Source organism: Temnothorax longispinosus, chromosome 3 (assembly GCF_030848805.1).
Source record: "Temnothorax longispinosus isolate EJ_2023e chromosome 3, Tlon_JGU_v1, whole genome shotgun sequence".
In the NCBI taxonomy this organism is placed as follows: domain Eukaryota; kingdom Metazoa; phylum Arthropoda; class Insecta; order Hymenoptera; family Formicidae; genus Temnothorax; species Temnothorax longispinosus.
The window spans coordinates 23,646,759-23,668,374 of NC_092360.1; the positions used below are offsets into that span (position 1 = coordinate 23,646,759).

General features: G+C 36.4%; 1 protein-coding gene across 23 annotated transcripts in view; it reads left to right on the forward strand.

Annotated features, from left to right (window-relative positions):
* The window catches only part of LOC139810542 (CUGBP Elav-like family member 1-A), a 497,386-nt gene that overhangs the window by 389,443 nt on the left and 86,327 nt on the right, over positions 1 to 21,616 (forward strand). For all 23 annotated transcript variants that reach the window (XR_011731420.1, XM_071774183.1, XM_071774182.1 and 20 more), the window contains one exon: positions 12,478 to 12,560. Coding sequence is in view for 22 of the 23 variants with exons in the window: in XM_071774183.1 (XP_071630284.1) it covers positions 12,478 to 12,560 (83 nt within the window). In the remaining variant the exon portion in view is untranslated. The remainder of the gene's footprint in view (positions 1 to 12,477; positions 12,561 to 21,616) is intronic.

The following is a 21,616-nucleotide window of genomic DNA, read 5'->3' on the forward strand; positions in this document are numbered from 1 at the left end:
AATAAATGGGAAAAATTAATGGTTGATTAATTAGTATAAAGCAGTATTATCAATATCCGTATTCTATTTTAACATTTATTAGCATACTTTCAAACGGTTTTGTTATATGAACAAAAATACCATTGTATGCACAGCTCGACCGCAGAATGTGACTGAAAAACAGACATTTTTCAAGACATTTGAATACTATCTATGACAATATATCTAGGGCTATGAACGCAGCCAAGGTATAGAAAAGAGCCACTATAATGGTGTTTCGTTCCGAAGAATCACCAAGGTATAGAAAAGAGCCACTATAATGGTGCAGTTTCGTTCCGAAGAATCGGTTAACAGGAAGCCACTAGTAGCGCGTAGTAACCAGAGAGAGAGAGAGAGAGAATTAAATTATCTTTTTTTTCAAAAAAAAATTACCATACATTCTTATTCATTGTCCATGGAGTATCTTTTTTAACGGCAACCAGGACCGTTCCGGATTTGCTCGAATCCCAATTTTCTGAGAGCTGATGATTTCTAGTCTGAGTTATATACTTTTTCAAGAGTTATATCCTTCACGCAGAGACGGATTCGAAATAGAATAGATCCATTGATCCTACGCACGGCCGGCCGCGGCGTGACCGAAATCCGCACATACGCGCTTGCCTCATAAACCTACCTGCATACATACGAGCTGCATTCAGGGAGCATAATCGAGATATCTATCCCGGTGATAGACGAGCCAGATAGGAGTCGCGTCGTGAGTCAAGTGACAGGTGGGATAACAAATGTCTGCGCCGAGACATCCAGCATGTATCTAAGCTTTGTCTCTGTCCATACAATCTCTAAGTGATAATTATTGCTCGGAGTGCGCGTCTATACGGATATGTGATTTAGATGTATCTAATCATAACACACACACATGGCATATATAAATGCTTGAACCATGTGGGTCACATGATTCAAGCATTTTGTCGATTGCAATTTGATGACTGAGAGAATTTAGGTAATATCGTAGAAATAAATCGATCGTTTCGAAAATAAATCGAATCTTGAATACGTTACAAAAATGGTATAAATTTTTACCGATACCGTTTCAGTATAAATTTTTAGTATTTCGTTACAGATACCTCTTCAGTATGATACACGTCAAAATCTGAATTTTAAAAATAAATATAAAATGCGGAAATTTCGATATATTTTACATATTGCCAACTCAACGAAAATGATTATAGTTTTAACAAACTATGTAATTCAGTTTTTTTATGTTACAAATTTTTTCATTTTTATTTTAGTTTTAGCGTGACATAATCACAATGATACTAAGATAATAAAATTCATTATTCACATATTACAGTTAATTTTAGAATCTTTGTCCCTTGTAATGTTTTTATTTCTTGCATCAAATGTGAACACCATGTGATGCAAAATATTCTCACTAAAATGATAAACGGTCGATTGATTTTATAAACACTGTTGCTTTTCGTAAAACGTAGCATCAAGAAAATATTACGAAACTTGGTCGGCGAGGTTGGACGAACTGCATCATTTATTTATGCGTGACATCGCAGACAGGACACCTTCTCGACTCTCTCCCGCGGTGTTGACGGAGACTGATTCGTTTATTATGCCATAAATGGCTCATACGTTATCTCTTACGGCAGGCATAATAATAAGCAGAACATAATATGCATTATTTTGCAATGTTTCGACGCGCATCAAATTGCATTTGTATTTAAAACAAAGGAGAAGACATGAACAGATTTTCTCATTATTATTAATAACATTTATAATAAGTATGCGTACTGAATTAACTAATTGAGTTTAATCGTAACTTTATTGATTATTCTGTGATACTTAAATTTCTAAAAAAAGTTTTACGAAATTTTTAACCGACCATAAATATATTATTGACCTCATTCTCGTCGTGTAATAGTTCATTTTCTTATATTATATATATATACATATATATTATTGGAATAGTATAGCGTTACATTACAAGAGATCCAATTATGACCCAGTTTTATTATGAAGCTCTATTATATATAAGTGACCTTGTTTCATTATAAAATTATATTAAAATATAATTTTATTATAGTGAATTTTCTCGTATAATTTTGAAGTAAGATAGTAGAATTTTCAATAGATGAAAATTTCTAAAATATTTATACGTAAAGTAATTAGAAATATTATGTATTATTTTACATATTTTTTTGTTTGATTCTTTTTGTTCTTCTATCGACTCTGTAATTTTTCGTATAAAATATTTAAATGACGATTAACGTGCAATTATCTTGGACATCTTAACTCCATCCGCTGCATCCTCGGTCTCGCAGGACAAACGGGACACCTGCTTCCTGGTCCCTTCTGGCGTTGACGTCGACAGATCCGTTTATTATACTGTACACTTGATCATCACACGGTCCCGCCAACCGTCCACCTTAACGCTTACCCACACCACTTGCTCGCAGAATCCTTGCAGCAAGCCACAACAAGGATATGTGCACGCGTGCCCGCACGCGTATACGAATTAATATCGTCAAGATTAGTGGGAGCGCCGACTAACTAACTGGCTGCTAGCAATTTGGATTACTCGCTTGACTACACCAGTTGTGGGGAGCCTTGCCATTAATTTTCCCGGTAGTCCAGAAATCGAAATGCGCGCGTATATTAGAGGAAACAGGAAACACGACGGGATTTTCTGGGATCAGCCCATATATCCTATGAGACATGCTCTCTCCGTTCCTAAAAATCATTATGCTAGTTGCGACGCTCGAATTTTGGTACTGCGATTCAATTAGTCTAACTTGAAGCATAAATGCTATTTTCAAACAACAATTTATTTGACTATTTCAGAATACATTGGCAATTGGCTTCTTTACCTCTATCAATTAGCTTTCGAACTAATCAATTGTGTTAGAATATTGAATTAGAATCTTGAATGTATTTCGGCACACAGCAATCTGTTTTTAGAGACATTAATATTTTAAGGGCTGGAAAGAACGGGTATAAAAGATGATAATGGTGTTAAATACAAAATCAATTGCAGTATCCATTTCAATTACTGTCTTTACCGAGGTAATATGAAAAATCGGTGTACATACCGTCCCCTATGGAAGTCCAGAGGACTTAGGTTGATACCAATAAGGGTATATAAAGGTATAACATATTGCAAACGGCAATAAAAATCTCGATAAAGACCAGGGAAAAATTGTGACCGCTATATTTCCTGGAGCCTGAGCTGGCCATTAAATTAAACTCTCAAATGTCTGCGCCGTCCCTAGCCATTTCTCAGCACTCGCTGCACCGTGCTTTGTTCTGCTTTGTCCCAAACATGGTTTGTTAGAACGAGCCTCCGCGGGAACGATTGTATTACGAACGGAGGCTTATCGAGTCGATACTTGATTGTGCGAGATCAGCAACATCAAGTGTTATCGATTCCGGGCAATTGCGAACTTATTGCTCGAACCGGAGCAAAATGATCGGGCGGATTTATCGCAATAAGTTCAGCGACAAATAGGAATCTTATCGGCTGTAGGCTGGCCCTGCTACTCGTGCACGGCGAAGCGCACGGATAGACAGGAGCAGCAGGCCACCATGCAAGGAAACAGAGTGGAAAGCGGCCGGAGAGGAGCGCCGCAAGCGGATCTTTGCGAGGGATATCATCCCGTGGGAGGAAGCCATCTTTTACGTGGCTGGAATATCAATGACGAACAGATAAAAGTATATCGCGATACTATCCAGCCAACAAATGTGTATTGGGAACCCAGGAATTTACATACGGGAACCTATAGGGCACCTTTTAAATTAGTTACCATGCATGGTAGCGGACGTTTCTGATGAGGCGCTGCAGATAGTAACTGCGGTTGCAGGGCTTTCCTCTTTTGTCAATATTTTATATCAAAAGAATTTGTAATGTGAATATATTTGTGATCGTGCATGTGAAATATGCATATAGGTATCGAAGGTACACGTAAATATCATAAAACAAATGTTTTTGTATGTTATCAAATGTGTGCATACAGCTCTTTTGTGGAAAACAGCGTAATGTGTTTGCAAAAATCTTCGTTATTAATATAATAAACATAATTTTGGTAATATTGATAAAATGCAACAGCAAGTGCTATAAGAAATAAATCACAACATAATATATAACTCTACAATTTTCAATATCGAATCTAGCCTTTTTTTGGGATTGCAATCTTTATATTGTGAAAAAGTTCACAATATATAAGTATCGTTTGCAATGAATGTTCATTACAACTAAACATTTTCTCGTTTGTACGCTTTATTATTTTTGCAAGCAATTGAGCTTGTGAATTAAATTGCACCCGTTGGATAAATATCATAACTTTGAATTGCTATTATTTCGGGCTATATGTATGGAAGAGAAACTTTAGAACACCTTATACACATATACATTTACATACTTTTATATATATATACTATACAATATATACATATACAATTATACATCTGTACATATACATATATATGGTATATATACACATTCCTGCACATTGCAGCGCGTATGTAATCTCGTAGCAAAAAGAGCTTCGTGTTTCTCGAGCAAACCGGATACACAAAAAGTCTCGCGGGAGTTGTGTCCTCTACACGTACGACTCTGCAAAATCCCACGTGACGCACCTGATTGCCTCAATTCGCCCAATTTTGCACCATCAGAGCGCAACTGGCACACTGCTAACGAGGCAAGATATAATTTGAAATACATTGCAAATCTTTATTTATTTAAAAGAGTGCAATAAACTTATATAATACTGTAATTCTTATACAGATATTTGAAGAAATAACTAGTTAAAGATGCGTAATTATACATAATTAGTGCGTGATTATCTAGAAGAATTATCAGAAAACTTCCGACATTCTTGCTTGTTATTGTATATTTTCCCACGATTTTTTCTACTTTACTAAACTCGTGAAAGTATTCGTATCCACTTAAGATTTGCCGTATAAAATTTGTGTCGTTGGAAAATACCCGATATTTTGGTCTAAGTTGCAGTTTGGTTGCATTGCTCGCGATTGCATCTCTCGGGATTGCTGAGAAATCGCAGGTCTCGAGGTTTATCACAGCGATATCCGCCCTGCCCACCACGTCGTCTTCTTATGTAGTTCTCGGTTACGCCATTTCCGCCACCGAGACGTTTCTCCCGCTCAGATAACTATCATGATCGACAATACAAGGACTAGATCTTATCGAGGCCTCGATCCATCCTCGATCCTTAAAGACTATCGCAAATCGATGCCGATCTCGGCAAACTATCTTCTCAGCGCCGGAAATCCGGAAACCAATGTGCGGACGAAGAAGAACTTTTATCGAATGCGAAATCAATGCGTGAGTGATTGCATCGAGTCACATGTTTTATTCTTCTCAAGTTTTACGAGTAGTCTTTGACAAATGAAGACGATCGTAAGTCACTCGACGTTTCTTGAATTGTTATTGATTTCAATTGTCATTGATCTCAATCACACAATAGCGAAAATAAATTTACTGCACTGAAAAATAGATTCAGTAATAATTATTTAGCCTGGATCACAGTTACTAAGTGCTTTAGGTCCGGTTGCACCAACGTCACATAACATTTAACCTTAGCTTAACTTCACTCACTAGCCTAACTCTCTTTCTAACTGTTCTCCTAGAGGCGAAGAGTGAGTTAAGCTAAGATTAAATGTTATGCAACGTTGGTGCAACCGAATAATGATATATTGTCAATAAACAATTATTAGCTCGAATTAAGATAACTTGCACAATACAAGATGATAATTGAGTTACAAAATATATAGGTATAAATTGACTTACCAAAATATCGAAGATTATTTAGTATTAGGACACAGGGCAGTTACCTTATCTATTCTCTATAAATGTTGACCACCATGAGAAACATCTTGGAAACAACATCTCCGTTTGATCTTCGTCCAAATCAAATCTGAGCATATCTCTCATAGGAGAGTGTATGGGAGAGGTATTTCGAATAGAAAGGTTCGCGTATCGCAAAGGGATTTCTCTCTCTAGCTCTCTCTCTCTTCGATCGTTTCGACGCAGCTGATTGTGATCGAGCCGGGTTCCTTAGAGACTGGGCTTTGTTCTCGGTCTAATCATAGAATTTACGTTGCTTGATCGGTCAAAGGTAGCACTGCGGTTCCCAGTGCACACTCGCGCTCACTCGCACACCTGAGTCCGACGAAGTACCCGGTATCGCTGATGCTGTTTGCACCTCACAGCGACGCCCACTTGATATCAAAGGTCAAGCATTCTGTATAGCATGGCCGCGAGATAACCGTGGGTATAACTCAGTCTTATCTTCCTTCGTTAAACCCGATTTACGCATGCTAGTAGGCGGGCCGAGTCTTGGACAATAACACCTTTGGATCTATCGTGCTCGAGACTTGGCGAGTGAAGTGCTCACTACAATCTTAAATCAGAAGGTATTTTTTAATATGTTAAATTGTCCGAGCCAATATTGAAACAAAACTCAATTTATGTACCATACATCTTTGTAAGACTGAGATACATTCTTTTATTAAATTTGCTGTTAAATTTTTAACAATTTAACAAGTTTTTTTAAATTTCTTTGTCATAAAATGAAATGTTTTTAACTAAAACACATCTCCACTCAAACAATGTTTGTAATGTAATGTTTTATCGTTAAACTGCCAATTAAACTTTTTAAATTAGAACTTGAATAAATTGCTGCGGCCCTCTTTGTCGCGATCGGTCACTTCACGTACTCCACTTTGACAAATCCGTAACCCAATTCCATAACTTTATTCAACCTTTGTTACAAAATTGTGTATGAGCAAAAATATTTAAAATTCTTTTTTGTATTTTACCTCGGAACGCGGATAAATTCCATGCATAACGCGAATGCAAGTATTCCCTTGGTCAACATGACTACGTCTTTATTTCTCAGCACAAGTATGTGCGTCGGAATACTTTGCGTGTCATAAACCGCATATTCTATCGATGAAACTTATTTCTGTCGTGTAACTGTGGTGGAAAAGTCTTATCCAAAGCAAATTCCATTATTTGACACTAAATCCCCGCATTCATTTTTTTTGTGACATTAGGATTTATCGCATATAATATTTTTAGAATATTATTTAAAAGTTAACTGGAGAATAATTAATTTAGAAATAATTCGTGGAGATTGCATATATAGTATTTCATCTGTTTTAAATATTTTAAAGTAAGCATAACAATTTAATTACACAATAAATTAGAGTTATAAAATTAGTATTAGAATATAATATGTATATAAAAATAATAGTGGCGATATTTCTTAAGTGTTAATGTAAAAAATTGCTTTTGTTTTTAATGTAATCGTTATATAATATACGAAAAATATTTCAGAGAGAAAAGAAAGAGAAAGAGAGAGAAGTATTGCTCTACTTCTTTTATCCGTAGGATTCATTATTTTAAAACACATATGTCATCATTTTAAAAGACATATTTCAACATTTAAAAAAAGACATTTTTAACAAAAATTTCACCCTTTCTGTAATTGATCACGTTTTCCAATTGAATTTTTTTCCAATTCAATTTATTTCTAGAAACAATAGACTGCAATAATTGGTAAATTCAACTGAAAAGCTCTTTTCTGCACGTCCTTTTAATGGAAGATTTATTGAAATTGCAGTAGAGAAGAAAGCTTCATTCGATCACGATTTGTTTTCTTATAATGTGAAATTTTTTGCATCTTTTGAAATTTCATGAAATTATCCACCGTATAGTCTGAGAATTTCCATCTTTCTGAAGGAAATACGGTGGCTATTCTGATTTATCTCCACTGCCATGATCGACTAACAGACACGGTGTCGTAATCCACTGATTCAGCGTTTCGTCTAGCGCTCTTCTTATACCTCGAAGTATCTCATTTCGGAAAAAAGTGGCAGATATTATCAGTCAGTATCACCAGACGATCCGCATCCTCACGAAGAAATCGATTTCCGGGACTGGAACAAAAAATATTGACAGTAGCCAGTACTATATAATCGATGAGAATTCAGGAATTGTTCTATAATTGGAAATATCTTTACTCGCGACGACCACCGAGCTGGCTCGATTTTAGAGAAGTGATATTGATTCGGATCGCGTCGAAATTAGTTGCATTCGTATCGGGCGCGGAAAAGCACACACAGGGGTTCTGAGGCAGAAACGAGCATTAGCTCTCAAACATGTCCGCGGTAGATTTCCCCGCGGACACTAATCACGCATTGGCATCGAGGTATTAGCCGCGAGCTCATGGGACAGATAGCGCAGGTTTCCGGTTACCGATCAGTCAACTATACGTACGGTGCATCTCATGGTTTTCTTTCTCGCTTAAAAAAAATTATTTGTGCCGTCCTACTTTTGTCGATGAAATTTTTGTTAAAAATTGTGACCCAAAGATTTAATTTGAAAATATTCTATTTTTAACTTCCAATGTGCGGAACGATTATAATGGGAATAAAAATTGACTCCCTCTTCACAATCCCTCGTGTCCCGTGCAGTCTTTCGGCACTGCAATGCTCTCCGTAGCTCTCAGAAATACGTATGGGGCATGCATAATTCGCGTCTCGAACGACTCGAGCGTTTCACGCGACGAGTGTCGCGCGGATATAATCCGGAGTCCAATTAGCGATAATTACGGCGTGAATTGGGAATTCCTAATGGTAGGTATCCCCGTTAGTTCGTTCGTTCGTTCGTTCGTTTGCGCTCACCGTGATTTTTGCAGACGGCGTAATTCGCGCCGGCGCAAATTAAATTCGCACCTCGCTCATAATGCTGACGATTCGTTCGTTTACGCGAACCGAAGGATTTTGAGTTATGTTTCTTTTCTCGATGTCGTGTCCGTCGTTTCTTGGAATTTTCTCCAGCCGCAATCGTTTGTCGCGTTTCAGTGTAAAACTCAAGCTAATTTTCCGCTTCGGCATGATTCGGGCGTCACTATTCCAAGTTCTCTTCAGCGTTGGAGGCAGGGAACGGCGGAGAATTAGCGTATAAATTGGTTAATAATTCGGCGCATTGGTTTACAATCTATATCGTGTTGGCATTAGCATTAAACCCGCTAACAATGATTATTTTGTTCAACCCTATGAATAATTCTCTTCGATTCGCTTATACGTGGTTGACATTAAACGTGCTATTCATATCGCATATTTCGTATTGCATATTTGGTGTCGCATATATTTCTTTTGTGATCTGGTTATCAGAGGGTACCCAGGTCTTTAACTTTCTCCTTAATTTTATCTTCTAATAATTAAGAGTAAGCTTTTTGCAACTGTAATGATAATATCTTAATTTTTTTTAAATGTCGATATGACGAACTAATCACTTCGTAGTAATCGCCACACGTACTTATCGTAGTAAACATCGAATACAAAGGAACGTTGCGAATATATTTCCGTTGTTATTTATTATGTATTATTCCGAGATATTGAAGCAGTGTCTCGATTTAACAATGTCGCTTGCTTCGGCCAAGTTCTCGTTCTGTAAAATGACCCGACAAAGCTCTGTTACTCTGAATAAAACATGTCGTTTAAACTAATTCAGGAAATTACACCGGTTTGCGACTCGACACAGTCGTGGAAACTATCGCCATTCGGACCATGTTGCGGGTACACTTGGGAATAGGTACCGGGGCGCGCTACCGTACAGTTTAATAATTTACTTATTAATTATTAATCTCAATTCGTGTACGACGCGTATGGGGCAATCGCGACAATTACATTGTGTCTCACGCGCGCATTGGTTCTGGCAAGTTATGGAAATTATTTCATTCTTTATTTCATACATTGCTATTATTTCTTTTTACTTGTTTATTATAATATTTACAATATTCTCTTATCTCTAGCATTGTTGTCATCACTGCAACAATCAATTCAAGTTAAAGTTCAAATTCTGGTCCAAGTCCAATTACAGGCTCTAATTTTAATCAAATAATATAATTGAAATAAATTATTAAACACAATAAAAAGTGTGATATCATTATGAAATAGTGTACACTACGTTATCACACTCCTCGGTAACGTTGGTGACCGATAGTTTTAATAATCAGAAAAATATGTTTTACATATATCTTCAAAATCGATTGACAAAGGGGACAAAATAATTCGCCAGTGATAATGTGGGGGCAGACGTGGATTGACGTTAGCACCTTGACGAACGAGGTCATTTGTAGACACAGGCATTACAACGGCCCGATCGATGGGAGGCGAAGGGATGCATGGGGGCAGTTTGCAGGCGGTGATTTAAAGGTCTATGGAGCGATGATGCCTTAAGATTACTTACTCGCCGGAACATAATTTCCCGGCTCCCGGCTGCGTCTTCATGCCGTAATTTACGGAAACTTGCTGGCAACATGTTAAGAATGTCACTTCCCTCGCTCTAGCATGCACGCGAGGAGCTTAATCTTATTTGGGATAAAACAACTTTGATTTCCGAATTTCCGAATTACTTTTAGTGAAAGATTAATTCTTGTTATTACTTTTTAACGTCTGCATGTCTAATTGATTAATTCATATTGAAGAAACAAATACGAAATAAACAAAAAATGAGTTTTATGTAGTTGATTTTCCGTTTATTTTTATCTGTTTCGATCTTTTCGTATAATTATTCCATTGTCAATTATTTTCCACTGCTAGCAAAGATTCCCTCTGTACAATCTCGTGTTACGTGGGGGGGCTCAAAATGAAATATTATATGCAACTGTGCCTGAAGCAAAACTCCTTTTTTGATTAGGCAAACTTAATACGTTGGCTCCAACATTCCGTTATGTATCGGGTTGCACGATTCGCAATTATGCATTCATTGCGGTACCATGCGTTATTCAATGCGATATTGAATATCGCGTTACCAAACAAAACATTGCGGAATATCGGGATTTCTCCGAGTAATTGGAAGGCTTGTTACCGAAACTATTACCGCGATCGCATTATAATTACACCCTCTGTGCTCAGTGCCGCGTTGCAGGTTTATCATAATTTCGTATACATCGTAAATAGGAAACCTGTTAATTGAACCTGACCGTTATTAACTTGCGTTGGCATTAACTTTGCGATACCTTCATTATCCTTAATACTGTTTGCTTACTGCTTTACAAAAAGAGTCTTGGATACGTTTTGGAAAATGTATTTGAAAAATCTAATCGCAGTTGACGCAATTAACGACATTATGTCTTGCATATGTGACAATTATTCCAGAAAATTTCAATAACTTTGGTTTTAGAAATCTTCGAATGTTTGCTTACGTAGATCTTAGATTTCTAAACTTATTTATAGTTTCGTCAAACTTTTATCTTACAATGACTTGATTTTTTATAGATTTTGTTTTTATATATAGGATAAGGAGAAGCTATTTGAGTCAATAAAAGAAAAAATCGAATATAAAATTTTCAAAATAAGGAGAGGCTTTTTCAGCTTTTTGGTTTTTTGAAGCTTTTAGGCTTTTTAGCTTTTTGTCTTGGAAATTTTATATCCGATTTTTTACTTTTACTCAAATAGTCCCTTCTTCCCCTACATTGACTCCAATTTTACTATATAAATTTTTCACTATTAAATTACATTTTTTCTTAGTTTAATTACTTATCTTTATATGTATGTAATTTATGTATATATGTTTTTCACAAATTTTTGAAATTGAAATTACATAAACCGATAAATCTTGATTTCATAGAATTTTTATACGACAAATTTTTAATAACGCAATTTCTTTAATGCGAAATTTAAATCTCTACAAATCTTTGATTTCATGGAATCTGACTATAGATTTATACATTATTTATACGCCATATTATCTTTCAACTTCTATTTGACAGAGCATTCGGCCATCTTTATTTTGTCTATACATAAACTAATGATTCATTTGAGATGTTAGAGATACCAAAGAAGGACGCGGGTCGAGTATACGATGCTAGTTGAGAAAGAGACGGGGATCGAACTTTTGGCAACTCGTAACTATCGACCGGTTGAAGCTTGGATAGTGTCCAGCTTCGACAACCGGGGGATACGGAAGACCCTTGATGAGGTCCCCGAGAGTCGACTTCACTCTTTCCCCTCCGATCGTCTTCCATATCGAACCTGTCACCGTTTGCACGAACTCTGCGACCATTCGTGTCTATCATAGTTTCTTGTTGGTAGCCACATTGAGTATGATGACCCGAAGTGCAGAACTTTTCATTCGCTTACTGCTAGAAAGTAGCGTTGTAGTTCGATAACTTTGTAATTTTTATTTTTTTGATATATTGTGAAATTTTTATGTCAGTTTAGTCATAATGTGGATGAAAATTTTCACAATTAGTCTGTCAATAATTGAAATAAATTTTTCTTCGTGAAATTGACTGACAAAGGACAGTAGTAATACTATATAGCCTTAATGATAAATCTTCAAAGAAAAGCTTAGCTGATGTAAGAAACCATCCTTAACATTTTTTATTAGCGAAATGATCAATTAATTTAATACTTTTCCTAAATACTCAACTAACCAAAATCATCAATTTTCTGTTACAGGATGTTGCTTTGTAACCTTTTACACTAGAAAAGCGGCTTTGGCAGCGCAGAACGCTCTTCATAACGTCAAGACCTTCAGCGGGGTAAGTGAACATGACGTAATAATTAACTTGATGTTCGATTGCGATAAATATATGCGTGTATGCGAGTTTCTTCAAAATTTAAATAAAAATTGGAATTAACTTGATAAAATTGGCAACAAATTTTTAACTGTCAAAACTTTATGCAGTAAATTAATTCCAAATATATTACAAAGAACTACAACGATTATTTTGCGATGTGAGTGAATATTATAAAATTATATTATGCAATAGTATATTATGATATTATGCTACTTGCATTATGGACATGCGCGATGGCTTCTGGATGATTATCCTTCAAACCAAACGCAAGTTAGTCACCTCTGATCACAAATCACGGTTGTTGCTGCATGTATCAACATTGTTATCTATAGAAATGTTTAGATAGCTTCAACATATGCCGAGTGCCGAATCAATTGCCAGATGCATCCGCTTAGCCGAATAATGAACGTTTACGCAGATAATTATCCGAGTGCCGATGATTGACCGAATAATGAATATTAATACGGTTGATCGTTCGAATAAATTATTCAAATCAATGTGGCAGGCTCGATGAATCTTGGAGTAATCATCGATACAAACGAGCGGTGCGTCGCGGTCGCAAACAACGTCGATTCATACTACTAGAACCATGTTCTTCGAGCAATCGACTCCTTTCTTAATTGCGGAACGAAGTAGTACAATTGCTTTAATATTACAAACTTATCAGAAACCGAGGATGTTATGACTTTATGGAATCTTAATTAAATAAAAAATGCAAAATATTATATTATTGATGGAAGGAAAAGCATATTTATAACTGTTATTCTTCTCTTTCCATCAGTTTTACGTGTGATAAAAACAACTATTAGAGTTACAAAAAAAGATTAGTAAGTAAATTAATATAAAATTGTATGTGTTTTGTGTTTATACTAAATAATCGTTATTTATCATCAAAATGCTATTATATTTAAGAACTGGTAATACTATAAAATTTGTGCACAATACTGCACATGCAATACTGCAAAATTTGTAAAAGCTAGGAAATTTATGCACGTTATCAACTGTAAAATGAGTGCTGGAGTTTAACAAAGTCCGGGATTAAAAATGGCGATTTTAAATTAAACTGTGTACAGAAGGGCCGTAGTGTATACGAATGAGGAAATTTGAACAATCTTCTCGTTGGCGCTAATTGATTTAACTGGAGCAGGGATTAGAGAAAATTTCAAATGACGCATTTTTAAGCTTCTCTGTCTCTCTTTCGAATATCCGAGGGTAGGAGGCTCCATTATAAAGCTCTCGATCCTCTTTTTGATTCGAGATAACGCCGTTCTCGCCCGCGCTTGGAAAAATATTCCGTCAGAAAAGCAGCTTTCCTTTCTTCAGGTTTGGCGTCCCGTCGATTACAGGCGACCGGGGGGCCGAAGATATCGTTGGAAGTGAGCCTGTACGATAATTACAGTTTCCCTGGAAACTTTCGATGCAATTACGAGACGTCATTATGAGCATTTAACCGAGCAGGCCTGGCAATTCCGTCCTTCCTATCCTCCCCTCTTCCGGCCTGTAGCTCATACACGCGTGCTTGTGCCTGAATTTACGAGAATAATTATTATCGATCGAAAGAGCGAAAGGGCGTGCTGAATGTGCGACGATCCCTGCAAAGCCGCGTGCGGATCGTTAATAATACTCGATATGTTAAATGTGGCTGAACCGCAATAAATTGCATCAATTACATATGGATGTTCCATTATATTAAATCTATGAAAATCTTCCTTTCTATTAACAACATGAATTTAACAACACACCGCAGTTGTTCCTTTAATTATGTATTTATGTAAATTACATAATCCTTCCTAAGGGTCTTTCCACATACTTCATTTAAGTTTGCCATGAGAATAATCTTTTTACTATTTTTTTTTTTATAATAAACGTTTATATTGCGTAAACTTCATTATATTGCTTTACAGCATAGTAGAATATAGTTACAATTTAAGCTAATTGATTCCTGTGATTACTGTTATATTTTACATTAATATTTAACATATTGCTTTCTAAAAATATTAAAAATATTTTTTTAGAAAAAGTTAATAGAATGTTTTATTAATCACGAGAATAATAAATCACTGCGCTTTAGAAAGTAAAGCTCTCTTGTAAAACCACGACTGCGTATCTGAACTTCCATATATTTCACACCCATTAAATCCATTCTTTGCACGCGAGCAGCATTGAACTTGCGAATAATTTAAAGTCATACCACGTGTCTTGTGAAATTTATTCAAGAAAAAAAAAGCTTTATCGATCCATCGAGCGAAGCGAAACAACAAGCTTTTCTTACGCATCGTGCGGCGGCAGCATCATCTTGGCATCGCTTCAGGCACCTTTTCTTCTGCAGGGATGACTGATCCGCACAGTCATTTAGCTTTAGTAGTTTAGTGAACCCACATACTGGAGCTCAATACATTGCGGATACATACACAGCCAAAATAGCACAGTAAATAGTTGAGAAAAGTCGAAGCAAAATTCAATCTTTCTTAAGAAAAAGAAAAATGATCAGAATAAGAGTAAAACTCATATAAATTCATATGTTGGTAAATAATCAATACGCGAAATAACACAAACTGAAGTTTACTTTTTTCTTTTTTATTCTTAAAAAATAGACATCTTTTTACATTCAAGCAGAGTACAGTAATAGCTGCACTGCAAATGCACAATAGCTATTTTAATGCGCTATCATAGCATTAAAATCGCCATGAAACTAACAGTATGCTATTTCTGGTGCATGTAGTGTCATAATATTTTTATAAAATACCCATTTTATAAATTTCTTTTTTGTTTCTTAAAAAAACTAACTTGCATGCTACTTAAATTTTCGCCCAATAGACATTTTCTTTTAACATTAGCAACATAATATGTAATATTAATTTCCAAGTACATAATGCTCTTATTGTTAGTACATAAAGAACGTAGCGTCATTTAAATTTAAATCTTGGAATAATGAAGGAAAGAAGAAAAAGGAACATTTTATAATAAGCTGTAAGAGATATGTACAAAGAATACTGTTGGAAAACGATAATTTATTTATTATTTGACATTACTCGTTCAGTTTACTCAATGTACATTTACAATACTCCTTACCCGTCTACTCACGAATATAAAAAGCGACAAGCTGCACTCGACTTTTTCCTCGCTTCCAAAGAAGGTCGCGTGCCATGAAAGAGGCGGAATCTGAGACTCTTATGCCGGCTATTAATTAAGGGGGTTAAATAGCCGGAAGTCGAGCAGTTGCTCTTCGAGAAAGAGCGTGCGGCGGGCAATGTTCAATCGGGAATAGAGTGATAGAAAACAAATCTGGAGCGCGGGGTTTCTCTGATGTAGAGAAAGGGAGGAAAGAAGAAGAAGAAAGTGGAACGTCCTTGAACGACGTATAAAAAGAAGGAAAGTAGAGAGGGGAGAGAGAGAGAGAGAGAGAGAGAGAGAGAGAGAACAAGAAAAAGAGAGAAAGTGGAAAGGAAGGGGAAGGAAGGATAAGAAGGAAGAGGAAGAGGAAAGGTGAATTGCAGAACGACATTTTCGCAATGAAAAGGGTTGACTGAGTATAAGTGGGTAGCTGAAAGGAGCAAGAGTCGAAAGAGGCGGTGGAAAACGAGGAGGACGCTCAGGGGGATTGCAAACTCCGAAGAGCGGGGGGAGGAGGGAGTAAGAAGACGACGGAGGTAGCAGCGGTATAGGCGGGAGAGGGTAGATAGAAGGCGAATAGAGAACGGCTTGTGCATTTGAAGGAGTTTAGCTTTTCTCGTATCAGATTTCGTTTCCACGAGTGGCGTCGAGTTGAGAGGTCTGTGTTGGCTCGGAGAAATGACTCGAGAGCCCGAAACCTTTCCCCTCTCTTTCTCTCTCCCTCATTCTCTTTCTCCTCTCACCGCCGACTCCTTTAGTCACCCTTTTGCAACCTTCCCACTCTAAGCCGAGTACACCAATGCGTTTCAATGCTATTTGGTGTCCAACGGCAGATTTACTTCGTATGGGAATCAGCGAGAGATGTCCTGTTGTTCCACACGCACGATTCGCGCGGATCGATTTCTACTATCGCGATAGTTTGAGGCACGATGGTTTACAATTTCAGATTGAAATTATCTATCTATTGCATGGCGTTCAAAATAGTATTCAAATATCACATTGTGATATAAAATAGCTCGAATGTCATATCGCGTTCAGAAAGGTATGTTTTATTATCCATTGTAAAAATCCTCGTCTATTTTCGTTCTCTCAATGCGGGAATCTACTTCATATATCGCCAGAATTCGTTTAAAAAAACGTTGCATGCTATTTTTCCGTTGCCAATGAAAATTTTTTTCGTGCGTGTAAATCAACGTCGCACGAGGGGGAAAAAAAAGGTATTTGCGTCTATAATTGAAATAGCGGAGTATCCCGTGGCGATTTTGCGGCAAAGAAGGGGGAAGAGCGCGTCTGGCTCGCAGCCGCGAAATTGGCGGAAAACCGTGGCGAATTTACAAGCATGCATACCGCGCTCGCAACAATGCGTAATATTATTAAAGCGCGGCGGGACGAGAGATATTGGAGCGTTAGTAGGCGAGATACAAATGGAAAATGAAACCATTATACGGCGAGTGCTTCGGCGCGATCGATGAATGCGCGCAAATGGCGAGCAGAAAATTCCTCGTAATCGATCACCCGTCAGTTCTTTTGAAAGATCTATATATGATGTATAACGCAAGCTTAAAATTAAGAATGAGAAATGTTATAAATTTCACATAGACATAGGGAAGGCAATTCTTTTTTAACATGTCAGTCACTGCATTTGAATAAACGTCATTTTTATTTAGTTTTAATGTATTTCTAGCGTTATACTAATTTTATAGGTTGGACTTTATTTAATTTAGATAAAGTCATTACAGAAGGAAACGTCGATGTAAAATTAAATTCTTCTTTGAAAATTTAATAGATTGAAGGAAAGACATTGGAAAAATGTCGCAAGAATATACTAAATCTTTCAAATAACGAGAGAGAGATGCAAATCCAAAATGTAACAGACATATCTAGAAAATTTTCGAATATTAATATAATGTAATATACGTTAAAATATTTGGCCGACTTAAGACTAAATAATACGTGTACCTTCTATTAATTTCTACAAACATTGAAAATAGCTTTGCCTCCAAAAAAACCTTCTAAATAAGAAATAAGCTGAGAGGAACTATCGAGATCAGGATGGAAAAAGATGAAAAAGACATCCAAGTCGGTGGCGGAAACGAAAGTAGCCTTCCTTCCTTATTCGACGCCGGCCAGTCTCGTTTCCGTGGTGGGCTCTAAAATATTCAGGTTAACCCTGAAGTCAGTTGGCGGACATTAACGATCAATATCGATGGAATGTCTACTGAATGTCTCTACTGAAATTCGAAATGCACCAACTATGTCTCTGGTGCTCTGAAAGAGCCTGAGAGAAGGACAAAGATGAAGCGAGAGGGAAATTCGATAAACCGCTATGACACACTCGATAATTCACGTTAATAATACAGTCCATTCACTCGATTGCACATATGCAGATATATGCATGATGCGTGCACAGCTGTATTGTCGCGATAACGTGATAAGTCACACCGTGACACTTTCCGTAAAATAACGATAATCGATGCAGTCTTTACGCGAGAGTATTGTGGTAACTTCGCTTATTTCGCGACGCCTACCAGTGAGGCAATCTTCCAATATCGATATCGTGGTACTGTATATTACTTCGTGGAAACGAAGAATTAAATTGGACGATCTTATATTAATCCATTAAATCAAGCAACGAAAAATAAATGAGAAAAAATATGATTGAATAGTCACCTTTAATCTCCATAAAATTTTTATCAAGATTGTACTTTATCGTGTGCAGTTAGAAGTAGCTCAAAAATAAGCTCATTTATATTTGCCATTATACAATGAAACGACTAAGAAATAAAAAAATAACTAATTAGTGTATTATTTATCAATCGCGAGTATTGCGTGTGTAACAATGTTAAGTTTTAATGTTTTTCCATTCGTATAATTCAATAAAGAAAACGGATAATTTTAAAATCAATTTATATATAAGAATTTATAAGAAAACCGGTTTTATAAATTTTCTCATGTACTTTATTATTATATGAGGCTGTAAAATAAGTTTTAATAAATAAATGCACTTTACTGGTATTAACCAAATATACATAACTACAATAATGGCTATAATAAAATATAAGACGTATATAATTTTCTTTCTACACATTTACACATAATTAGCATTAGAAATGTTGGCCTATAAAAAATCTTTATTTTAAATATTACTTTATATGTATTAAAAAAATTGTTAAATTTGGGTTGGCATTGTAAAATATATTATATTATATTAGAGAAAATACAATGTGTTTATATACGTAACATAAAAATTGAATACTGTATTTTCCGAAGTTTAAAGTTACAAGTGCAAACTGCAGATAACGAAAAACATATCTCACGCATTATTAACGAATATCAAGCATAAATTATTATCCAATTTCAGTTAATAAACAGCGGCAATTTAATCGTCAGTTTTTGATTTATTGACACATGGATTTCATCGGATATGCGATTTAATGAAGCGCGACTACCGGGCTATTAAATCGGATGTTTACTGTATGCAATCGATATATATTTCAATTGAAATAATATGACTTTGTGGCTATGGTACAAGCAGAACAGACTTAAGTATTGGCGAATGCCCAGCAGGTGTCCAAAAATAAATCACTGATGTCCGTAAAGTGACAGGGACACAGTCTGTTTCTCTGTCTTTTTTTTTGTTCGATGCCTTAAAGATGAAGGAGAAGAGCGAACGAAATAAGATGACAACAGACGCGCGAACGAAAGAAGGCTTGACCCATATTTCCGCTTTAAATAACATTAATGGTTTCAGTCAGTTGGTTTCTCAATCGTTTTACTCATCATGCATTTCCATGCCAAGAAATCGATTTCTATTATCGACTGACATCCGCTGTATATTTACCAGTAAACGTCAAAGGAATATGTAAATATTTAATATTACTTTAACCGAATTTTGAGCTAGGGCTTAATTAAAACAATGTTTTGTATAAGAATCAAAAAGTCTTAGTAAAATAAATTGTAAATTTCCATCAGTTGTGAGGAATGTAATTACGGAATTGTCACGATTGCAAAATCTACAACTGAAAGAAAGTCCGAAAGCATGAATTTGTTGAAAATGGATACTCTTTGTTGCCATACATCGATACATCATATTGCGGCATTCTATGAATTTAATTAATTGAAAAGAAGAACCATGAATCTTATACGTATCGTACAAATTCAGAAATATAGCGATATAATGGCTTGATCGTGTCGCTCGATAATCTGCAGGAGGAAAATTGAATCGTAAAACGTAGTACCTAACGCATCCAGAACGAGGATACGTGAGATGCGTAAACGCGAAAAAGTCATAAACTGAATAGTTAACTTCTCTCCTGGCCTGCTCTTTATATCTTTCCGTCGCATTCGGTCACGCCTTCGAGAGAAAGCACAAGAGTTATGGCAGGCCGAGCGTGTATAATTTGTCGCCAATTAAACGGTCTATCTCTCGCGCCTTTTTTCTCATTCTTACTCTCGCAGTCTTTCTACGACGCCGAACGCAATTGTTGGCTCAGAAAAACGGAGTCATCGACCGTCTGATGCGGGCGCGAAGAACCGGAAGCGCTTCCACTTCGCAGAGGCGAATGTCGTAATCGCATAACGACATCGTATGATTCTCCGAGGCGCTAACGAACACCCTCTATACTCCAACCCTCGACCCGCCATTACCCTGTACACGCTGCAGTAACAAAAAATAATGGACGTCATTATCGGTCCGAGATAATGGTCGCGGATGAAGAGGTGAAGGGGCGGAGGGGGAGGAGGAAGAGAAGCGAAACGACGATCGACGGATGGATGTGAGGAAAAAAGAAAATGTCGATCGGCGAAAACGCCCATGCCAACGACACTCGCGCTGTTCCGAGGATCGTTTCGATTTTTTGCTGAACTGCGTTCGAGCTCGTCATGAAATTTTCGCTTAACATCGAGTTGGACGAAGAAAAGAGAAGCGTCTGTGATTTTCAGACTCTGAGATGCATTAAAATAGACAAGGCTATCTCTTAAACACTACTGACATAATATCCAGAGACTATAAAAAAATTATTTGTCTATTAAAGATATCTAATTTATTGCGCATATAATTCTGATATACAAAATATATACTTGATATAATCATGCCTGGGCATAGTCATATCTCAATTAAAAATTTATATAAATTTTAACAATTTTTTTTATGCAATTTCTTGAATATATGTATATTTACATAATACAGTATATTTGAATGATGTAAAAAAAGATACCTCGTTAAAATAAATTGTATTTTTGTATGATTTAAACGCTAAATATAATATAATCAACAAACAATCTTATAGAATAACAGAAAGGACAATAAAATAGATAATAGATAGAATAAATGATTTATCATAAAATGTAGGATACTAAAAAGTAGTAGAAAAGAGCAGAAATGTAGGAAAGCGAATAATGCTTACATATAATTTTTAAAGCATTTTTGTGTCTATTTAAGAACTAAATACATGTCACATTGCAACCTACTTTTCGATAACAATTTTTGTTCCATCAAATAATTTGCACCCAATGCTTGTACCGGCGAAATGGGAAAAATTATACGTTTAAGAGTTGATTGTCGGTATTTGTCATGGAAGCTGGCAACGAGTTGCTCGGCATTCTGGCGGGATTGCAAGACGACGCGTAGCGTGAACTTTCGCGAGTTGGACGGTAGGCGGTCTAACGAGTGTGAGAAAAAAAAAGATAAATAAAACGCTGAAAGCAGCGAAAGAAGAAACGCGGAAGAATTCGATTTGCGTCGCGGTGCTGTGCGGGCAGCAACAGCGCGGGCTCGATTATCGTCACGAAAACGTCGCACGGCCGCGCGCGTGCGGCCGCGGGCTAAATTGCGTCCCATTTCTCAGCAACTTTTTCAATTTGTCGCGGCTCGGGCAACTAATTACCGGCCAAAATGACTTTTA